This window comes from Canis lupus, chromosome 5 (assembly GCF_011100685.1).
Source record: "Canis lupus familiaris isolate Mischka breed German Shepherd chromosome 5, alternate assembly UU_Cfam_GSD_1.0, whole genome shotgun sequence".
In the NCBI taxonomy this organism is placed as follows: domain Eukaryota; kingdom Metazoa; phylum Chordata; class Mammalia; order Carnivora; family Canidae; genus Canis; species Canis lupus.
The window spans coordinates 80,809,494-80,827,337 of NC_049226.1; the positions used below are offsets into that span (position 1 = coordinate 80,809,494).

Consider the following 17,844-nt stretch of genomic DNA (forward strand, 5'->3'; position numbering starts at 1 on the left):
ATTTTTCAGAGTGAATACTCAGTGTTAGGATAGACTTAACAAACCTTCTATGTCTCTTAAAACTGTCCAGGGAAAATCGGTGACCTTACACACTGCTGGATTCTCAAATGCCTTAAAGAATGATCACCTATAGGCTAACTAATGGGATATTCTTCACATGCAGTTCAGAATACATCAAGTCAACTGAAAAAATCAACAGCTCTGTACTGTAATATGGTGACTCAACTGTACTAAAGAGCCAGTTATTCTGGAAAAGAGTTTACATACCATTATAAGAAGGTGGAGAGGGCAATTGCTGGCAGATACATAGAAAAAAGTTGCCCAGGAATAATCATCTGGGTTAAATGTCCTAGGGAAGTGGCAGGGTGCCACTTCTGTATCAAGAGGTAAATGTAATTTGCATGTTGAGTACTGTAATCAAAAGTGAGTGACTCAACTCTATAAATTAAACCACATTGTTTTTTCTTTAAAAGACAAATCAGTTTTATAGAAGTAAAACTGAGGAGGTCAGAATAAGATCTGTGGATCCAATTAACGTCAAAATCCTGGTTGTGGTATTGTACTATGGCTTTTTTTTTTTTTTTTAAGACTTTCTTTCTTTCTTTGAGAGCACAGGAGCAGAGGGAGTGGTTGTATAGGGAGCCTGACATGGGGCTTAATCCCAGGACCCCAGGATTGTGACCTGAGTTTCAGAAGGGTAGATACTTAACTGACTGAGCCACCCAGGTGTCCCTGTAATATGGTTTTGCAAAATGTTACCATTGGGGGAAATGGGTAAAAGGTACAAGGGATCTATTATTTTTTTACAAGTACATACGAATCTACAATTATTTCAACAAATTTTTCAATTAAAAAATCAAATTGAGGGGCACCTGGGTGGCTCAGTTAAGCATCTGTCTTTGGCTCAGGTCATAATCTCAGGGTCCAGGGATGAAGCCCTGTGTCAGGCTCCCCACTCAGTGGGGAGTGTGCTCTCTCTTACTCTGTCTCTCAAGTAAATAAAATCTTAAAAAAAAAAAAAATCAAATTGAATTCCCTAAGTATATACCCCCCAAAAATGTATATAGATATATGTACTTATATACACACACAAATGATCATAGCAGCATCATTTGTTATGACCCTACTTGAAAACCCAATGCCTGGGGTGCTGGGTGGTGCAGTCAGTTACATGTCTTACCCCTGATTTTGGCTCAGGTCATGATCTCAGGGTTGTGAGAGGGAGCCCCACATTGGGCTACAGACTCAGCAGGGAGTCTGCTTGAGATTCTCTCCCTCTTCCTCTGCCCCTATCCCTGCTCACATACTCTCTCTCAACTAAATAAAAATCTTTAAAAAAATTTTTAAGAAAAAAGAAAACCCAATGACCATTAGCAGAGTATAAATAAATTAAGATATAATTCTACAGTAGAATCCTAATCAGTAATGAAAAAGAACCACTGCAATATCCACAACATGAAAGAATATAAACGGCAAACAAAAGACAACAGACATAAAACCACATAAGCATTGGAAGTCAATAGAGTGGGTACCTCGGAATAAAGAAGAAAGCAGTGATTAGGAAAAGGCAGAAGGAAAGGTTCCAGCGTGCTATAAAGTTCTAGACGGTGGTTATCCAAATGTGTTCATTTACTAGAGTGACGTCATATGACTAAATCTCAGCAGTTTATAATTAGTGGGAAAATAAGTTCCAAAAACAACTACCCTTGTATATATAGTCAAATTATCTTCAACAAGGGATGTCAGGACCACTGACAATAGGGAAAGGGCAGTCAACTGAATAAATAATGCTGGGAAAACTGTATATCCACATACGAAAAAATGAAGATGGACCCTTTTTTTATCTCATAGACAGGAATTATCTGAAAATGGACTAAAGATCTAAACATAGCCCCAAAACTATTAAAACTCCTAGAAGAAATTTTTAGTACATTAGATTGGATAATGCTTTCTTGGATGTGACAAAAGCATAGACAACAAAAGTAAAAATTGACAAATGGGAGTACATCAGACTTAAAAATTTTTATGCACCAAAGGACACAATCACCAAACAAAAAACAACCTACAGAATGAGAGAAAAGATATGTAAATATCATAAGGGGTTAATACCCAAGATATAAAAGAACTCCTAAAATACAACAACAAAAACATCAAATAACCTGATTAGAAAATAGGCAAAGGACTTAGACATTTCTCTGAAGATGATCTACAGATGACCAGCAAGTATAGGAAAAGACGCTCAACATCAGTAGTCACAGGGGAAATGCAAATCAAAACACAATGAGGGATCCCTGGGTGGCGCAGCGGTTTGGCGCCTGCCTTTGGCCCAGGGCATGATCCCAGAGACCCGGGATCGAATCCCACATCGGGCTCCCAGTGCATGGAGCCTGCTTCTCCCTCTGCCTGTCTCTCTCTCTCTCTCTCTCTCCCTCTCTGTGACTATCATAAATAAATAAAAAATTTAAAAAAAAAAAAACACAATGAGATCCCACCTCACACCCACTACGTTATTATAAAAACAAACAAAACAACAACAACAATAAAACCCAGAAAGTAACAAGTGCTGACAAGGATGTGGAGACGTTAGAACCCTTGTGGATTCTCAGCCATATAAAATGGTGCAACCACCAGCAACATTCATCTCCAGACCACTTTTCAATTTTAAAACAAAACTCTATGTACATTAACATTTTTTTTTCTATGTAGAGTATCATGTCATCGGCGAGGAGGGAGAGTAACATTTTTTTTTTAATTTAAAGTCTCCTTCCTCTGATATTAACATAGCCACCACTGCTCTCTTCTGGTTACTATTCATGTGAAATATCTTTTTCCATTCTTTCTTTTTTTTAAAAAAAATTATTTACTTATTTATTCATGAGAGAGAGAGAGAGAGAGGCAGAGACATAGGCAGAGGCAGAGGGAGAGGGAGAGGGAGAAGCAGGCTCCATGCAGGGAGCCCGACACGGGACTCAATCCTCGGACTCCAGGATCATGCCCTGGGCCAAAGGCAGGCACTAAACCGCTGAGCCACCCAGGCGTCCCTTTTTCCATTCTTTCACTTTCAACCTATCAGTGTTTTTGGATCTAAAGCGGGTCTTCTGTAAAAAAACAACTAAAGTGAGTCTCCTATAGACAGCATATTGTTGGATCCTGTATTTTTATCCATTCTGCCAATCTCTGTCTTTTAAGAATCTAATCCATTTAGGGGCCCCTGGATGGCTCCATTGATTGAACATGCAACTCTTAGTTTTGGCTCAGGTTATGATCTCAGGGTCCTGAGATAGAGCCCCACATTGGGCTCTGCAGTCAGTGGGGGAGTCTTCTTGAGAGTCTTTCCTTCCCTTTCCCTCTGCCCCTCCCTTCCACCCCTCGTGCACATGCATACACACTTGCTCTAAAATAAATAATCAAATCTTTTTTTCTTAAAGGAATTTAATCCATTTCCATTTAAAGTAATTACTGATAAGGAGGGACTTAACTCTTTCAAATTTAAAAACTTCTGTACATCAAAGACATTATCAGGGCACCTGGGTGGCTCAGTCAGGTAAGTGTCTGCCTTCTGCTCAGGTTGTGACCCCAGGGTTCTGGGATTGAGTCGTGTGTTAGACTCCCTACTCAGGGAGGAGTCTGCTTCAGCTTCTCCCTCTCCCTCTCCTCCCTGATCCTTCTCTTTCTCTCTCAAATAAATAAAATCTTTTTTAAAAAGGACATTATCAAAAAAGTGAAATGATAAGCTACAGAATGGGAGAAAATATTTGCAAATCAAATATCTAATAAAGGACTGATATCCAGAATATATAAAGAAATACAACTTAAAAGTAAAAAGACAAACAATTCAATTGGGAAAAATGGGAAAGAACTTACACAGAGGACCAGTAAGTACAAGAACATCATTAGACACTAGGGAAACGCAAATCAAACCAAAATGAGATACCACTTTACATCTGGCTAGGATGGCTACAAGTGAAAAAATATTAAGTGCTGGAAACAGTGTGGGAAAATTGGAACTTTCATCCACTACTGGTGGAAATGTAAAATGCTCCTGTGGAAAACCATTTAGGGTTTCCACAAAAAGCGCAGAACAGCCATATGATTGAGCAATTCCACTCCTAGGCATATACCCAAATGAACCAAAAACAAGCACTCAAGTAGATAATGTATGCCAATATTCACTGCAGTGTTGTTCACAAATAGCCAAAAGATGGAAACAATCCAAGTATTCATTGATTAACCGCTGAATGGACAAACAAAATACAGTATATATACATATAATGGAATATTATTCAGCCTTAAAAGGAAGGAAATTCTGATATATCTACATGGATGAAACTTGAAGACATTATACTAGGTGAAACAAGCTAGATACAAAAGGGCAAATATTTAATTATTCAATTTATATGTGATACCTAGAATAGTCAAATCCCTAGAGACAGAAAAATCCAAGTGATTACCAGGAACTGGGAGGAGAAGCAATGGAGTTATTGTTTAATAGGTAGAGTTTCACTTGGGTATGACAAAAAAATTCTGGAGATAAATGCAGGTGATAGTCACACAATCACATGAATATGCTTAATGCCGCCAAACTGTACAATCAAATACAGTTAAAATAATCAATTTTATGTTATGCATATTTTACCACAATAAAAATTTTAAAAACCAAAACATGAAGCAAAAGAAGCCAGACACCAAAGGACAAATATTATACGATTCCATCTATTTGAGGTACCTAGAATTAAGCAGTTCTAGAGACACAAGGTAAATTAGAAGTTATCAGAGTGGGGCACCTGGGTGGCTCAATGGTTGAGTGTCTGCCTTTGGTGCAGGTCATGATCCCAGGGTCCTGGGATCGAGTCCTGCATCAGACCCCCCGCAGGGCACCTTCTTCTTCCTCTGCCTATATCTCTGCCTCTCTGTCTGTGTCTCTCTTGAATAGACAAATTAAAAATATTTTTAAAAAACGGAAGTCATCAGAGGAAGTGATGAGGGGGTAGTTATTGCCTAGTGGTTACAGAGTTCTGCTTTGGGTAATGAAAAAGTTTTAGAAACTGATATCAGTATTGGTTGGTTGCACAACACTGTGAACTGTACAACTGATTAAATGGCAAATTTTGTTATATATATTTTATCACAATAAAAAAAGAGCTGAGTTTATTATATACCTGAAATTACTATTAGCCAAAAATTTATTTTTGTCTGAATCACAGCAAAAAAAAAAAAAAAGAGACCCAAAAAGTTTCAGAGGTTAACCTGAATAATCTAGATTGGGGGTCTACACTATTCAAATCTATTGAACAATCATAAATTTCTCCCTATTTTCGGGATCCCTGGGTGGCGCAATGATTTGGCGCCTGCCTTTGGCCCAGGGCGCGATCCTGGAGACCCGGGATCAAATCCCACGTCGGGCTCCCGGTACATGGAGCCTGCTTCTCCCTCTGCCTGTGTCTCTGCCTCTCTCTCTCTCTCTCTGACTATCATAAATAAAAAAAATAAAAAAAATTAAAAAAAAAATTAAAAAAAAATTTCTCCCTATTTTCATTCAGTAAATCTAATACAAGGCGAGGCATATTTCCCACTTTTTCTAGAACCTGCTTGGCTTTTAAATCTCATGTGAACTTACCAAAAATTTATTTTGACTTGGAAGGCCTTTGTGTTTTAAGACTAATGGATCTTGTCCCAGCTTTTATTATGTAAGCAGTTACACAACATTAACAAATAAAATGTTTTAAATAAACCACACTTCAACCAAGATCACAAACTTTCAGGAGGGATGAAACAATGACTGTGATCCATTCATTTCTCTCAGTCCAGCAATAATCAAGTGAAATACTTCAAAGATACAAAGGGAATTTTGTAATGTCCTCTGGTGAAGGATTTCAGTTAGTTCATCTGTCCAAAGAATATGTGATAGGGAGGAAGACTTTTGGCTCTTCCGTAAATTTATTGACAAAGTAGTATCGAAAAGAAGACAGGCTTAAGGAGGGCACATGATGAGATGAGCACTGGGTGTTATACTATATGTTGGCAAATTGAGTTTAAATAACATTTTTTTAAAAACTTAACAAAAAAAGAAAATTTTATATTTTAATACAGAAAAGAGAGAAGACAAATTAGTAATAGAAAATATACTTCCAGATTACTAATTTTAGGCAAATGATAGGAGTCAGATGGCAAAAAAGAAGAGAATGCAAAGAATGACAGTTATGGAATAAAAATCTTGATGGGAAAAAAAATCTCACAAATTCTCTGGGTGGAAATCCCATAATGATGTAATAAAAATGTAACAATAGGGAAATGCTAAAGACCACTTGACTTAGAAAATAAAATCTAGAATCATTAAGATTTTGGAAGCTGCAAAATTAAGCTGGGTGATGCAAAGGAGGACCTCTAGCCAATTAGATTGGCAGGTTACCACATCAACAAGAGATATGGAGGCTGAAATTCTAGAGGACAAAAACAACTTTCAAAAAATAGTCTGACAGGGCAGAGAAAGATGACAGACCTGAGTGGAGAACAGGAGGAGATGGTGCAGGTCCACAGGTGTTCATTCGCCTTCAGATTAGACAGAGCCTAGTAAGGTAGAGGTGTCCTCTAGAAGAGGATAACTCGATGGCTGCCAGAAAGGGTATAACTTTGGCAGTCACCACTGCCCAGGATCAAACTGCAGGTCTGCAGATCCAAACATAAATTATCCCCACCAGAGTAAATCCCACTGCTATAGATTTTCACAATTCCTTAGGTACCTTCACAGCATTCATTTATCACGACTGCCATTATAGATTTGATGTCTTCATTTACCTGCTAGTCTATAAGCTCCACAAGAATAGTGACCATGCTTGTCTTTTTCATGGGTGCATTCTAGAACACAGTATGCCTGGAACATAGTGAGATCTAGAGAGAGCTCACTCTGCCCTCCTTCCCTGTCTCGTGCCCTCTCTCCCTGTCTGGTATATATGCCACACCCATGCCCACATGCAAAATGAATAAACGAAAGTCAATTTGTTCATCAGAGCAACTCACCCAGACAGTACGGGAGGTTAAATTTTGCCTCATTTTATTTCTAGCCTTCCCTGAGACTAACCACTTGCAACTACTCAAGGAAAGAAAGCAGTCTTCCCATAGATTTGTTAATTTTACAATCTAGATGACAAACTACAGTTTCTTTTCACCAGCCTTGAAGAAATCCAATAAGAATTGTTGTTATCTGAAGCTTTCAGGGGTGCCTTCAGTACCCTGATATCAAACAGAGCCTGCATTCTGTCTTTCTTGCATGACAATTAGTTGTACACAGATTTCATTCTCCCTCACATGTCCAAGACGTCTAATTTACCTTTACATCTTCAGAGTATCTGCCACTTAAGCACTCAAAAGATGCTGCAGGGAACAAATAAATTTTATTATGAATAAAAATAACCTCAATCAATGAATGGCCCCTAACACTTACTGAGCTCTTTATGCCAGGTAACGTGAGTCTTTACATGTTATCTATATTAATCGTCACAACAACTTTGTGGAGTAGGTACTATTATCTCTATTTTACAGATGGGAAAGGGTCTTTACAGAGCTATTTGCCCAAGGCTATACAACTGTTAGATGGTATAGTGGAAAATTGACATTTGGACCCCAAAGCCAGTACCCAGACATTAAAATTATATTTCATCTATACAAAGAACCAAATTTTCTTTAAAAAACACAATAAAGTGGGGCACCTGTGTAGCTTAGTCAGTTAAGCTGCCAACTCTTAATTTCAGCTTGGGTCCTGAACCAGCGTCATGGGAATGAGCCCCAAGTTGGGCATTGTGCTCAGCGTGGAGTCTGCTTGTGATTCTCTCTCCCTCTCCCTCTGCCCCTCCCTCCACTCATGCTCATGCATGCGCAATCTCTCTCTAAATAAGTAAATAAAATCTTAAAAAAAAAAACAACTCACTATTAAGAAAATGAAAAGGCAAAATACAGACAGGGAGAAAAAAGTCACGATACATAGATTGACGCTTAAACAATACAGGGGTTGAGGTGCCATCAAACTCTATTCTCTAAACACAGCTGAAAAATCTATATAATTTTGGAGTCCCCAAATACTTTACTATTAGCCTCCTGTTTACTAGAAGCCTTACCAATAAAAGTCAGTTAACACGTATTTTGGATGTTACATACACATACACACACACACACACACACACATATATATATGATATACTGTTCCTACAATAAAGTAAGCTAGAGAAAAGAAAATGTTATTAAGAAGATCATGGGATGCCTGGCTGGTTCAGTTGGTAGAGCATGTGACTACTGATCTCAGGGTCATAAGTTCAAGCCCCATGTTGGGCGTGGAGCCTAACTTAAAGAAGAAAAAAAAAAGTAAGATCATAAGGAAGAAAAATACTCTGTTGAAAAAAATCCATGTGTAAATGGACCTGTGCAGTTCAAACCTGTTATTCAAGGGTGAACTGTATCTGAAAGGAGTTGCATCAAAATGTATCAGGAATGTTATCCCTCAATTATAAATGGGCCAAGATAGAACAGACACTTTACAAAAATCCATACAAATGGCCAATCACACCATGATGATACTCAGTATCAATGGTAATCAAAGAAATAGAAGTTAAAACCATAATTCATACACAAGCACACATCCATTAGAATGGTTAAAGGTACAATGAAAGATACCATGTCAGTGAGAGTGTGGAGAAAGTGGAAAACTCATACACTGCTGGTGGTAGTGTAAAATGATACAGACACTTTGAGAAAAGGCCTAACATTGCTTAGAAAGTGAAAAAGGAAGTATGACCTAGAAATCTTACTCCTAGGTATTTAACCTTAATGAAAACATAAGTCACACAAAGATTTGTACATGAACATTCACAGCAGGTTTATTCATAATTGCCAGAAAATGGAAACAACCCAAATGGCAATGGACAGGTGAACAGATAAATTTCAGTTCAATCATACAATGAAATAAATATATAAAATTAAAATTAAATAAAAAGCAATCGAAACAAACTGCTGATACATAGAAAAAAACAAAGATAAGTGTCAGATATGTGAAAAGACACAAGAAAGTGATATTGTTGTTCTATAGTACTAGAAATAGAGGCACTTGGGCGGCTCAGTCAATTGAGTGTCCGACTCTTGATTTCGGCTCAGGTCATGGTCTCAGGGTATGGGGTCAATCTCCACATTGGGCCCCCTGCTGAGTGAGAAGTCTGCTTGAGATTCTCTCCCCTTCCCTCTGCACACTCTGCTGAAATAGTCTTTTTTTTCTTTCAAAGGATGAGTTGTTAGAAGTTAAGAGAACTTAGTCAAGCACTCAGAATAATAAGCACCCAGTAAATACTATTTGTACTACTGAAACAAACCAATGAAAAGATACTATAATTCAGTTAAGGAATACTCTGATCAAGATGCCTGGCTGGCTCAGTCAGAGGAGCCTGCCACTTGTGATTTCAGAGTCATGAGTTTGAGCTCCACATTGCATGTAAATATTACTAAAAATAAATAAATAAACTTTTTTTTTTAAAAAAAAGGAATACTATGATTCTACTCCCATATTTATTTGTACATATTTGTATATATTGGTATATGCCAGAAGATGTGGAAGATCAAACAAATTCTTGGGATGGAAAGTTTTACTTTCTTCCATTCTGTATTGCTTTTCCCTCCAACTTATCCTCAAGTTCTTGGCCAAAGTAATCCACTGGAAAAGTAAAGTGCTTTCATGTCACTTCCATCTTTTTTTTTTTTTTTTTTTGAGATTTTATTGATTTATTCATGAGAGACATAGAGAGAGAATGGCAGAGACAGAAGCAGGCTCCCTATGAGGAGCCTGATGTGGGACTCGATCCCAGGTCTCCAGAATCCCGCCCTGGGCTGAAGGCAGCGCTAAACCGCTGAGCCACCAGGGCTGCCCTAATGTCACTTCCATCTTAAAAGGCTTCATTGGTTTTCTAATACATTAGGAATCAAATCTATATGACCTACTCTGTCTTGCCTGGCCTGGCTCCCACCAAGCTCTCTGGCCATTCTTGACCTTCATTGGCTATCCTACAGCCACAGCTGCTTTCAATCATACTAATAGGCCAAACTCTTGCTTGACTCTGCCAATGCCGTCAGAAAGCTCTTTTCTCTAGTCTTCCGAAGCTAGTTCCTTCTTAGCTCAATTAAAAGTCATCTCACAGGGATCCCTGGGTGGCGCAGCGGTTTGGCGCCTGCCTTTGGCCCAGGGCACGATCCTGGAGACCCGGGATCGAACCCCACGTCGGGCTCCCGGTGCACGGAGCCTGCTTCTCCCTCTGCCTGTGTCTCTGCGCCTCTCTCTCTCTCTCTCTGTGACTATCATAAATAAATTAAAAAAAAAAAAAAAAAAGAATTAAAAAAAAAAAAAAAAAAAAAAAAAAAAAAAAAAAAAAAAAAAAAAAAAAAAAAAAAAAGTCATCTCACAGAAGCTTTCCAGATCACTCTTACTAAAGTAGATCTCCTGGGTCGCCTGGCTGGCTCAGTCAGAAGAGCATGTGACTCTTGACCTCAGGGTTGTGAGATCAATCCCCACAAAGGGGAGAATAAAAAAAGTTATTCTTTTCAAAAATGTTATTTATACATAAGATGGTGGCTTCCAAATTTCTCTCACCTGTGATACACAGTAAAAAAATAAGGCTATTAACTGAAACAAAGGTTCACAAAATCATACATATCCTTGCTAAGGGAGCTGTACTTGGATATTTTCTAGTCTATGTCATAAGATAGTATAATCATTTTTTTTTTAAGATTTTGCAAGGTGGGCAGCCCCAGTGGCGCAGCGGTTTAGTGCTGCCTACAGCCCAGGGCGTGACCCTGGAGACCCTGGTCGAGTCCCATGTCAGGCTCTCAGCATGGTGCCTGCTTCTCCCTTTGCCTGTGTCTCTGCCCCTCCCCCCGCCTCTCTCTGTCTCTATGAATAAATAAATAAAATATTTTTTAAAAATGTTGCCAAGGTTTTGGTTTATCGTTCATGATTTCAATAAATTAAACTAATATCACTAATTCAAAAACGCAAAATTAATGTTAGGGGAAAGATAAATAATTCAATTACATTACCAATTCAAAACTATCACATTCAAACTCCAGAATAACATTATATCCATAGTTATTAAAAAAAAAAAAAAAAAGCAACTTACAGACAAGATTTTCAGATTAGGAACTCCTGTCTACAGAGGAACCTAAAAGTGATTTCAGATGGTAAAAAAGAAGAATGAGAAGATGGGTCTTCCCATCTCTTTTTTCTTAAGATTTTTATTTATTTATTTATTTATTCATGAGAGACACAGAGAAAGAGAGAGAGGCGGAGACACAGGCAGAGGGAGAAGCAGGCTCCTTGAAGGGAGACCGATGTGGGACTCGATCCCAGGACTCCGGGATTATGCTGAAGGCAGGTGCTCAACTGCTGAGCCACCTAGATGTCCCTTTTTCCTTTTTTTTTTTTTTTTTTGGATGGGTCTTCCCATCCTGTGTAATAGCAAGTCAAAACCCTTGGTGCCATCTTTGACTTCTTCTGTCACTCCTCAAATCCAATGCATCATCAAATCCTATTGGCTCTACCACCAAAACACTTCCCGGGGTGCCTGGATGGCCCAGTTAAGTGACAAACTCTTGGTTTCGGCTCAGGTCATGATTTTCAGGGTTTTGAGATAGAATCCCACATGGTGTTCTGCTAAGACTCTCTTTCTCTCTCCCCTTGCCATCCCCCTGCCCACACCTGCCAAAATAAATGAATCTTAAAAAAAAAAAAAAAAAAAAAAAAGCCCACACATCCAAAACCTGATACTTCTTAGCACCCCTCACTGCCAAGCCTGGTCCAAGCCACTACGACCTCTTGCCCAATTACAGCAGCCTCCTATCTGGGCTCCTCAATTTTTCCTTTGTGATACAATTAAACCATTAAGTCACATCATGACTCCCCTGCTCCAGCGTGGGTTCCTATTCCAAAAGTCAAAATCCTTCCTAAAGCCTACAAAGCTGTGTATCTGTCCTCACCTGATCAAGCAGACCTCATCTCCTCCCATCCAGCCACTGTGGCCTCCCTCACTGTCCTCAAACAACACCAGACACACTCCTACCTCAAGGCCTTTGAACTTGCCCTCTCAGCCAGGAATGCTCTTCCTTCAAATATCCACATGGCTAGCTCCTTTAACTTCCTTCTGGTGTTTATTCTTGTCTTCTTCTTCTTCTTTTTTTTTTTTAAGACTTTATGTATTTACTCATGAGACACACAGAGACACAGGCAGAGGGAGAAGCAGGCTCCATGCAGGGAGCCTGCTGCGGGACTCGATCCTGGAACCCCAGGATCACGACCTGAGCCAAAGGCAGATGCTCAACCACTGAGCCACCCAGGTGTCCTCTAGTCATCTTAATAAAACCAACTCTGGCCATCATATCTAAAATTTCAACCCTTTACCCTTACACCCTCACTCCTATAGACATCCACAGTGCTCTTCTCTGCTTTATTTTTCTTTTTAGAACCTATCGCTTCCTAAAATAGCATATTTTACAGTTACTCTGCTTATTGTCCACTCCCTGGAGACTAGTTTCCATGAGGGCATAAATACAGCTCTCCACTGTGTATCCTAAGCACCTAGAGCAGTATCTGACACGTCAACAGGCACTTGATAATTATTTGAACGAGCAAATGAATGAAGGAATGGGCTTGGGATGAACTAGAAAATCGGAACAGAGACGACAGAACAGGTAAGAAGAGCTAAGGGCAGATAAACATCTGTGGCGCTGGCTTCGCGGGCAGCTCTGGCACACCTGCGAGTGTGAACCTCCCTTAGCAACCACTACTCAAACCTGAACTAAGGGTCCACTCCAGGCACTGAGTGTTCCTTCCAAGTTGATTATGTATTCTAAATCAGTCAAGAAGAAATTTGGGGGCAATGGAAGCACAAAAACATTATTACCTACCATTATGAACTATGCTTTAACAGGCTACAACCCACAATTTTAACTTAAAATGGGGCATACGCCAAAGGACTAAACTAAGGCTAGAATTCTGAAGAAATGCTCTGTACATAAGAGAAATCAAGGAATCTAAACCAGATTCTGCTACTCATCAATTGCCCAGCCAAAATCTCTGTGAACCTGTTTCTCATTCTGTTAATCACTACATCCAAGTCACTCTCAACTAGTTATCCAAGGATGAAATAAATGGGGAAATAGTTTTAAGGTGCCTTTTAAAAGCATAAAAAGCCATACAAGACACTAAACTCTAAGATGTTTCCTGGCCATGATGATGATTTATTAAAAACAATGTCCTTTTGGGAAAACTTTACATTTCAAAACTTTTTATAGATTTACGAATCAGAACGTAGAAAAAATATTTTACTGGTACATTTGATTCATAGAAATAACTAACGTAAATTAAGTTTTTTCTCAGGTACAAGGTTACATTGCACAGGAACTCCCAAGGAATTTACTACAAGATTATTAATCTATTACTCAAAATGATACACACTCAAAATTGATATATGTTAATGTGAATACATGTAAGTACCACAAAGTCTCAGGAGCTGGGTGGGTGGACTGTCTGTCTAGGAGTAAGAGGGAACTTTCCTGGGTGATGGAAATGGTCTGTCTTAACTGGGATTGTGATTACAGGAATAGATTTGTCCAAATTCAATAAATTGTACATTTTAAATGCTCACAATTTTCGTATGTACGTACACGTCAATAAAGTTAGACAAAAGTCTATCCTGCTTCCTTAAATTAAAAAAAAAAAAAATCACTCAGTGCACCACGGTCTCAAGAAGTTGCACAATGCAACAGGCTTGAAGATTTAACAAAGAGGAGTCAACCGCCAGAAAAGTTAACTCATGACCTTCTGGCCTCAAGGTCAACTCCAATTAATAGAAGATAAAGGCAGCATAATGAAGGAGTAAAAAGAAAGAAAGGAAAGAAAGGAAAGAAAGGAAAGAAAAAGAAAAGAAAAGGAAAGAAAGAAAGAAAGAAAGAAAAGAAAGAAAGAAAGAAAGAAAGAAAGAAAGAAAGAAAGAAAGAAAGAAAGAAAGAAAGAAAGAAAGAAAGAAAGAAAGAGAAAGAAAGAAAGAAAGAAAGGTCTCAGGGTCTTTTCAAGAAAACCAGAAATGAATTACTTCAGAGGGCGCAGTGGGAAGAGCACAGGCTCAGAGCCCTTCGGACCTAGCCTGGGATGGTTACAGGCTGTTAAACGTGTGACCTTGAGAGTCCTCCATCTCTGAGGCTCAGTTTCCCTTTCTGTAAAATGGGGATGATGCTGGCTCCGCGGTCTGGGCTCGCGCACGGCCCAGTACTCGATATGTGATATGCAACACATGACATTTACTGAAGCCTCTGGAATTTAGCGCCGGCTAGAAATGCATGCAGAACCAAGGCCCCTCGCCGTCGGTCCGCGGGAGCTGCGGCCCTTTCGCACGCCCCTGGCCCGCAGCCAGGCCGGACTTCCCTCCTCCTCGCCCGCAGCTCCTCGGGTCGGGACCACCCCTCACCGGCGCCGCTCCCAGGGGCCGTCCACCTCCCGGGCCCCACCTCTTTAAGGAAATCGGTGACATCGTAGACTCGCCCGTGGATCACCAGCCAGATCTCCTTCAGGGAGTTGCGCTTCGCCACCTCCTCCAATCGGTAGTAGGTGACGGCGGCCTCGCCCCCCTGCCCGTTCCCATCGCTGCCGCTGGCCGCCTCCGTCGCCATGGGGCCGGGGATGCCGCTCTCCGCCGCCGCTCTCCGCGTTTCCGAGGGTAACTTCCTCCCGGGGGCCCTGGCGCTCAGCCCTGCCCGGCTTCCGTAACCCGGGCTCCCCCGGCCGTCGGGGCTCCTGGCAACAGCCAATCGCGATTCCGGAGAGTTCCTGGTCCGGTTTTCTCTTCGCCAATGAAGCACGGACTCAGCTTCAAGTCCCGCCCACCCCTCGGCCGCTCCTTGCGGCGTCGGCCTGGTTCGAGGTCCAACTACCCAATCAGGATCTTCTATCCCTCCAATCTCGCCAACGAGGTATCGCGATTTTGGAAAGCCGCCTGGTGGACCCGGGGTGGCGGGTGTTACGTAACGGAAGGCCTCCTTTCGCCCAGCGCGCGGGCCTGCGGGGCGCGGGGAGCCCGGGGAGCGGGGCCCTTGTCTCGGGGTCTCCCTTGCTCCGTTTCCCTTCGCCTCCCTTCCTTTCGCCGCGACCTGCTGTTCCCGCACCTCCTGTGCAGCCCGCATCCCAGCCCGGGCTTACATCTTTTGATTTGATTTGATTTGATTTGATTTGATTTGATTTTTTTTTTTTTTTTTTTTGCAACCTTCAGGCTGTGACCAGGCGATCCCCATCCCAGTCTCCTTTTCCTCAGCAGTAAAAGGCGAGATAGCCTTGTTTAGTCGATGAAATGAGAGAGTGTAAATGCACAGCGCTTGGCACACAGTGGTCGGCACCTGCATGACCCCGGTGCTAGGAAAGGGGGGTCACCTAAGGTCACGGACAGGTGGTATCCCAAGTTTCCCAAGTTTCTGCCGCTACTACGACTCTGATTTTGGTAGACGTCAGTTATACCTTGAAGTTGGGCAAGGGGATCTGATTTTTAAACGGATTACCTGGTGATCGGAACATCGTTGTGCTATTTTCGTTTCTGTGTGTCCCAAGAAGATCCACCTCCGCTGTTCCCAGCTAGAGGTCCCCGCATTTTGGAATTCCAAGCTCGGTTGATGTGCAGGGTCAGCTCCTCACCTTTAACTGCCATTACAAGTGACCCATGACATGTAATGTGCCTTTCATCCTGTCACTCTCCAAGACTTGCCACAATCCATCCCCAACCTCTTACTAACGTCCTCCACCGTTCCTTTTGTTAAGACTCGTGTACCAGGGATCCCTGGGTGGCGCAGCGGTTTGGCGCCTGCCTTTGGCCCAGGGCACGATCCTGGAGACCCGGGATCGAGTCCCACGTCGGGCTCCCGGTGCATGGAGCCTGCTTCTCCCTCTGCCTGTGTCTCTGCCTCTCTCTCTCTCTCTCTCTCTCTCTCTGTGTGTGTGTGTGACTATCATAAATAAATAAAAATTAAAAAAAAAAAAAAAAGACTCGTGTACCAGCCACTGACTCCTAGATCTGCTGGTTATAAAACCACTTCTGCGATCGTACCAGGTCCACCAACCCCTTCCTCCCAAAGCCTACTCACTTTCAAGCTCCTCCTGAATTTTTTTCAAAAACTCCTACAGTTCCAGGCTCCAGGGGTTCCCACCTCCTGCAGCACCTAAGGTATTACTATTTCAGGAAACCCCCTGTATCTGTAAATCTTAACTTCCCAGATCTTACATCCCAAATGAGACTGAAATTACTAGAGAAAACCCTGACAACCACCACAACAATAAAAATCTCAGTTTCTTCCGAGAAATCCCATACGATTGTTAGGATCTTCCACAAGCTAGATTCAAATATTTACATTCATTTCAGAGATATTTACTGAACATTTACTGTGTCACAAGTACTGAGATAGGAAACATAAGAAATAAGCCTTCTGGGGGTGCCTGGTGGGTGGCTCGGTGGTTGAGTGTGTCTACCTTTGGCTCAGGTCGTGTTCCCAGGTCCTGGGATCCAGTCCCTACTTCTCCCTCTGCCTGTGTCTCTGCTTCTGTATGTCTCTCATGAATGAATAAATAAAATCTTCAAAAAGAAAAAAAGCCTTCTGAAACAAAAACATTCACATATATATAAATTTAAGTTCAAGAAATAGAGATTCATTTCGAATGTAATAGGAACACATATTTGTTAAATGAATAGTTCACACTTAACCCCAGTGTGCATGTGTCACCCGAGGAGGCTGTTTTAAAAATACAGATCCCCAGGAGCCTGAGTGGCTCAGTCAGTTAAGCCTCTGCCTTTGGCTCAGGTCTTGATCCCAGGGTCCTGGCTCCAGTGGGGAGTCTGCTGCTCCTTCTCACTCAGCTCCTCCCCCCGCTTGTCCTCACTCACTCTCTCAAATAAATAAATAAAAGTCTTGAAAAATACAGATTCCTTCCTGTCCAAACATGAGAGTCTCTTCCTCACCTTGAATCTTGGCTTACTTATTACTTACTCTGACCAATAGATTGTGGCGGAAGTGTTGCTGTGCAAGATACGGAGTTCAGACCTCAAGAGGCCTTGAAGTTTCTGTCTTCACCACATTAGACCGAGATCAAGATGCTGTGAAGAAGCCTGGGATTAAGGACCCACCATTTAAACTCTAGACTGAGCCCACCCCTTCATCAACTTTCAGCTGAGTGTGGAACACTGAGTGAGCCCGGGCTTACTCAGCAGAACTGCCCAGGCAACCCACAGAATCCTGAGACATAATAAAACATTGTTTTAACAACAACAACAACAACAACAACAACAAAAATGCAGATTCCCAGCCCCACCTCCAGAGATTTAGGCCCAGTGGGTCTGGATATAAACCCAGAAATGAACATTTTTAACAAGTATTTGTGATGACTCTGATGCAAGTGATCTGTAGACAATTTTGGGAAATGCTGAACTTTTTCTGAAGCAGATATGTCTTTATCTCTTATACAATAAATTAGTAAAATTACATAGCATTTCCTTTACTATCTCCACCTTTAGGAAACCGAGTCCAATAGTGTTTGTAAAGACCCTAAGATGGTAGTGTAAAAGAACTTCTCAACAAAGGGAAAGGTTAGAGAAATATATTTGGAGTACCATAATATCAAAAGCAGGTTTTCTGAGACTGGGAAGAAAAAAAGTGGTTTGGGATTCCTCCAGTAACAGCAACAGGAAACCCACAAGTTTCCTCAAAGGGACAGAGTTGGAGAGGAAGGGGAGCAGGGGAGGCAAGAGGCCATCAGAGGGAAAGGGCTACGTACTGTACACAGGGAGA

The 17,844-nt window shown here is 41.2% G+C and overlaps 1 protein-coding gene and 1 non-coding gene across 3 annotated transcripts in view; one reads left to right on the top strand and one right to left on the bottom strand.

Annotated features, from left to right (window-relative positions):
- The window catches only part of CYB5B (cytochrome b5 type B (outer mitochondrial membrane)), a 38,948-nt gene extending 24,124 nt beyond the window's left edge, over positions 1 to 14,824 (bottom strand). The window contains exon 1 of one of the 2 annotated variants that reach the window (XR_005360205.1): positions 14,530 to 14,824. Coding sequence is in view for 1 of the 2 variants with exons in the window: in XM_038538478.1 (XP_038394406.1) it covers positions 14,530 to 14,691 (162 nt within the window). In the remaining variant the exon portion in view is untranslated. The remainder of the gene's footprint in view (positions 1 to 14,529) is intronic. The other variant, XM_038538478.1, reaches the window with a different exon arrangement.
- TRNAS-ACU lies at positions 8,253 to 8,325 on the top strand. Its single transcript has one exon. It is a non-coding gene; the product is annotated as a tRNA-Ser (tRNA).
- Positions 14,825 to 17,844: the final 3,020 nt, after the last annotated feature.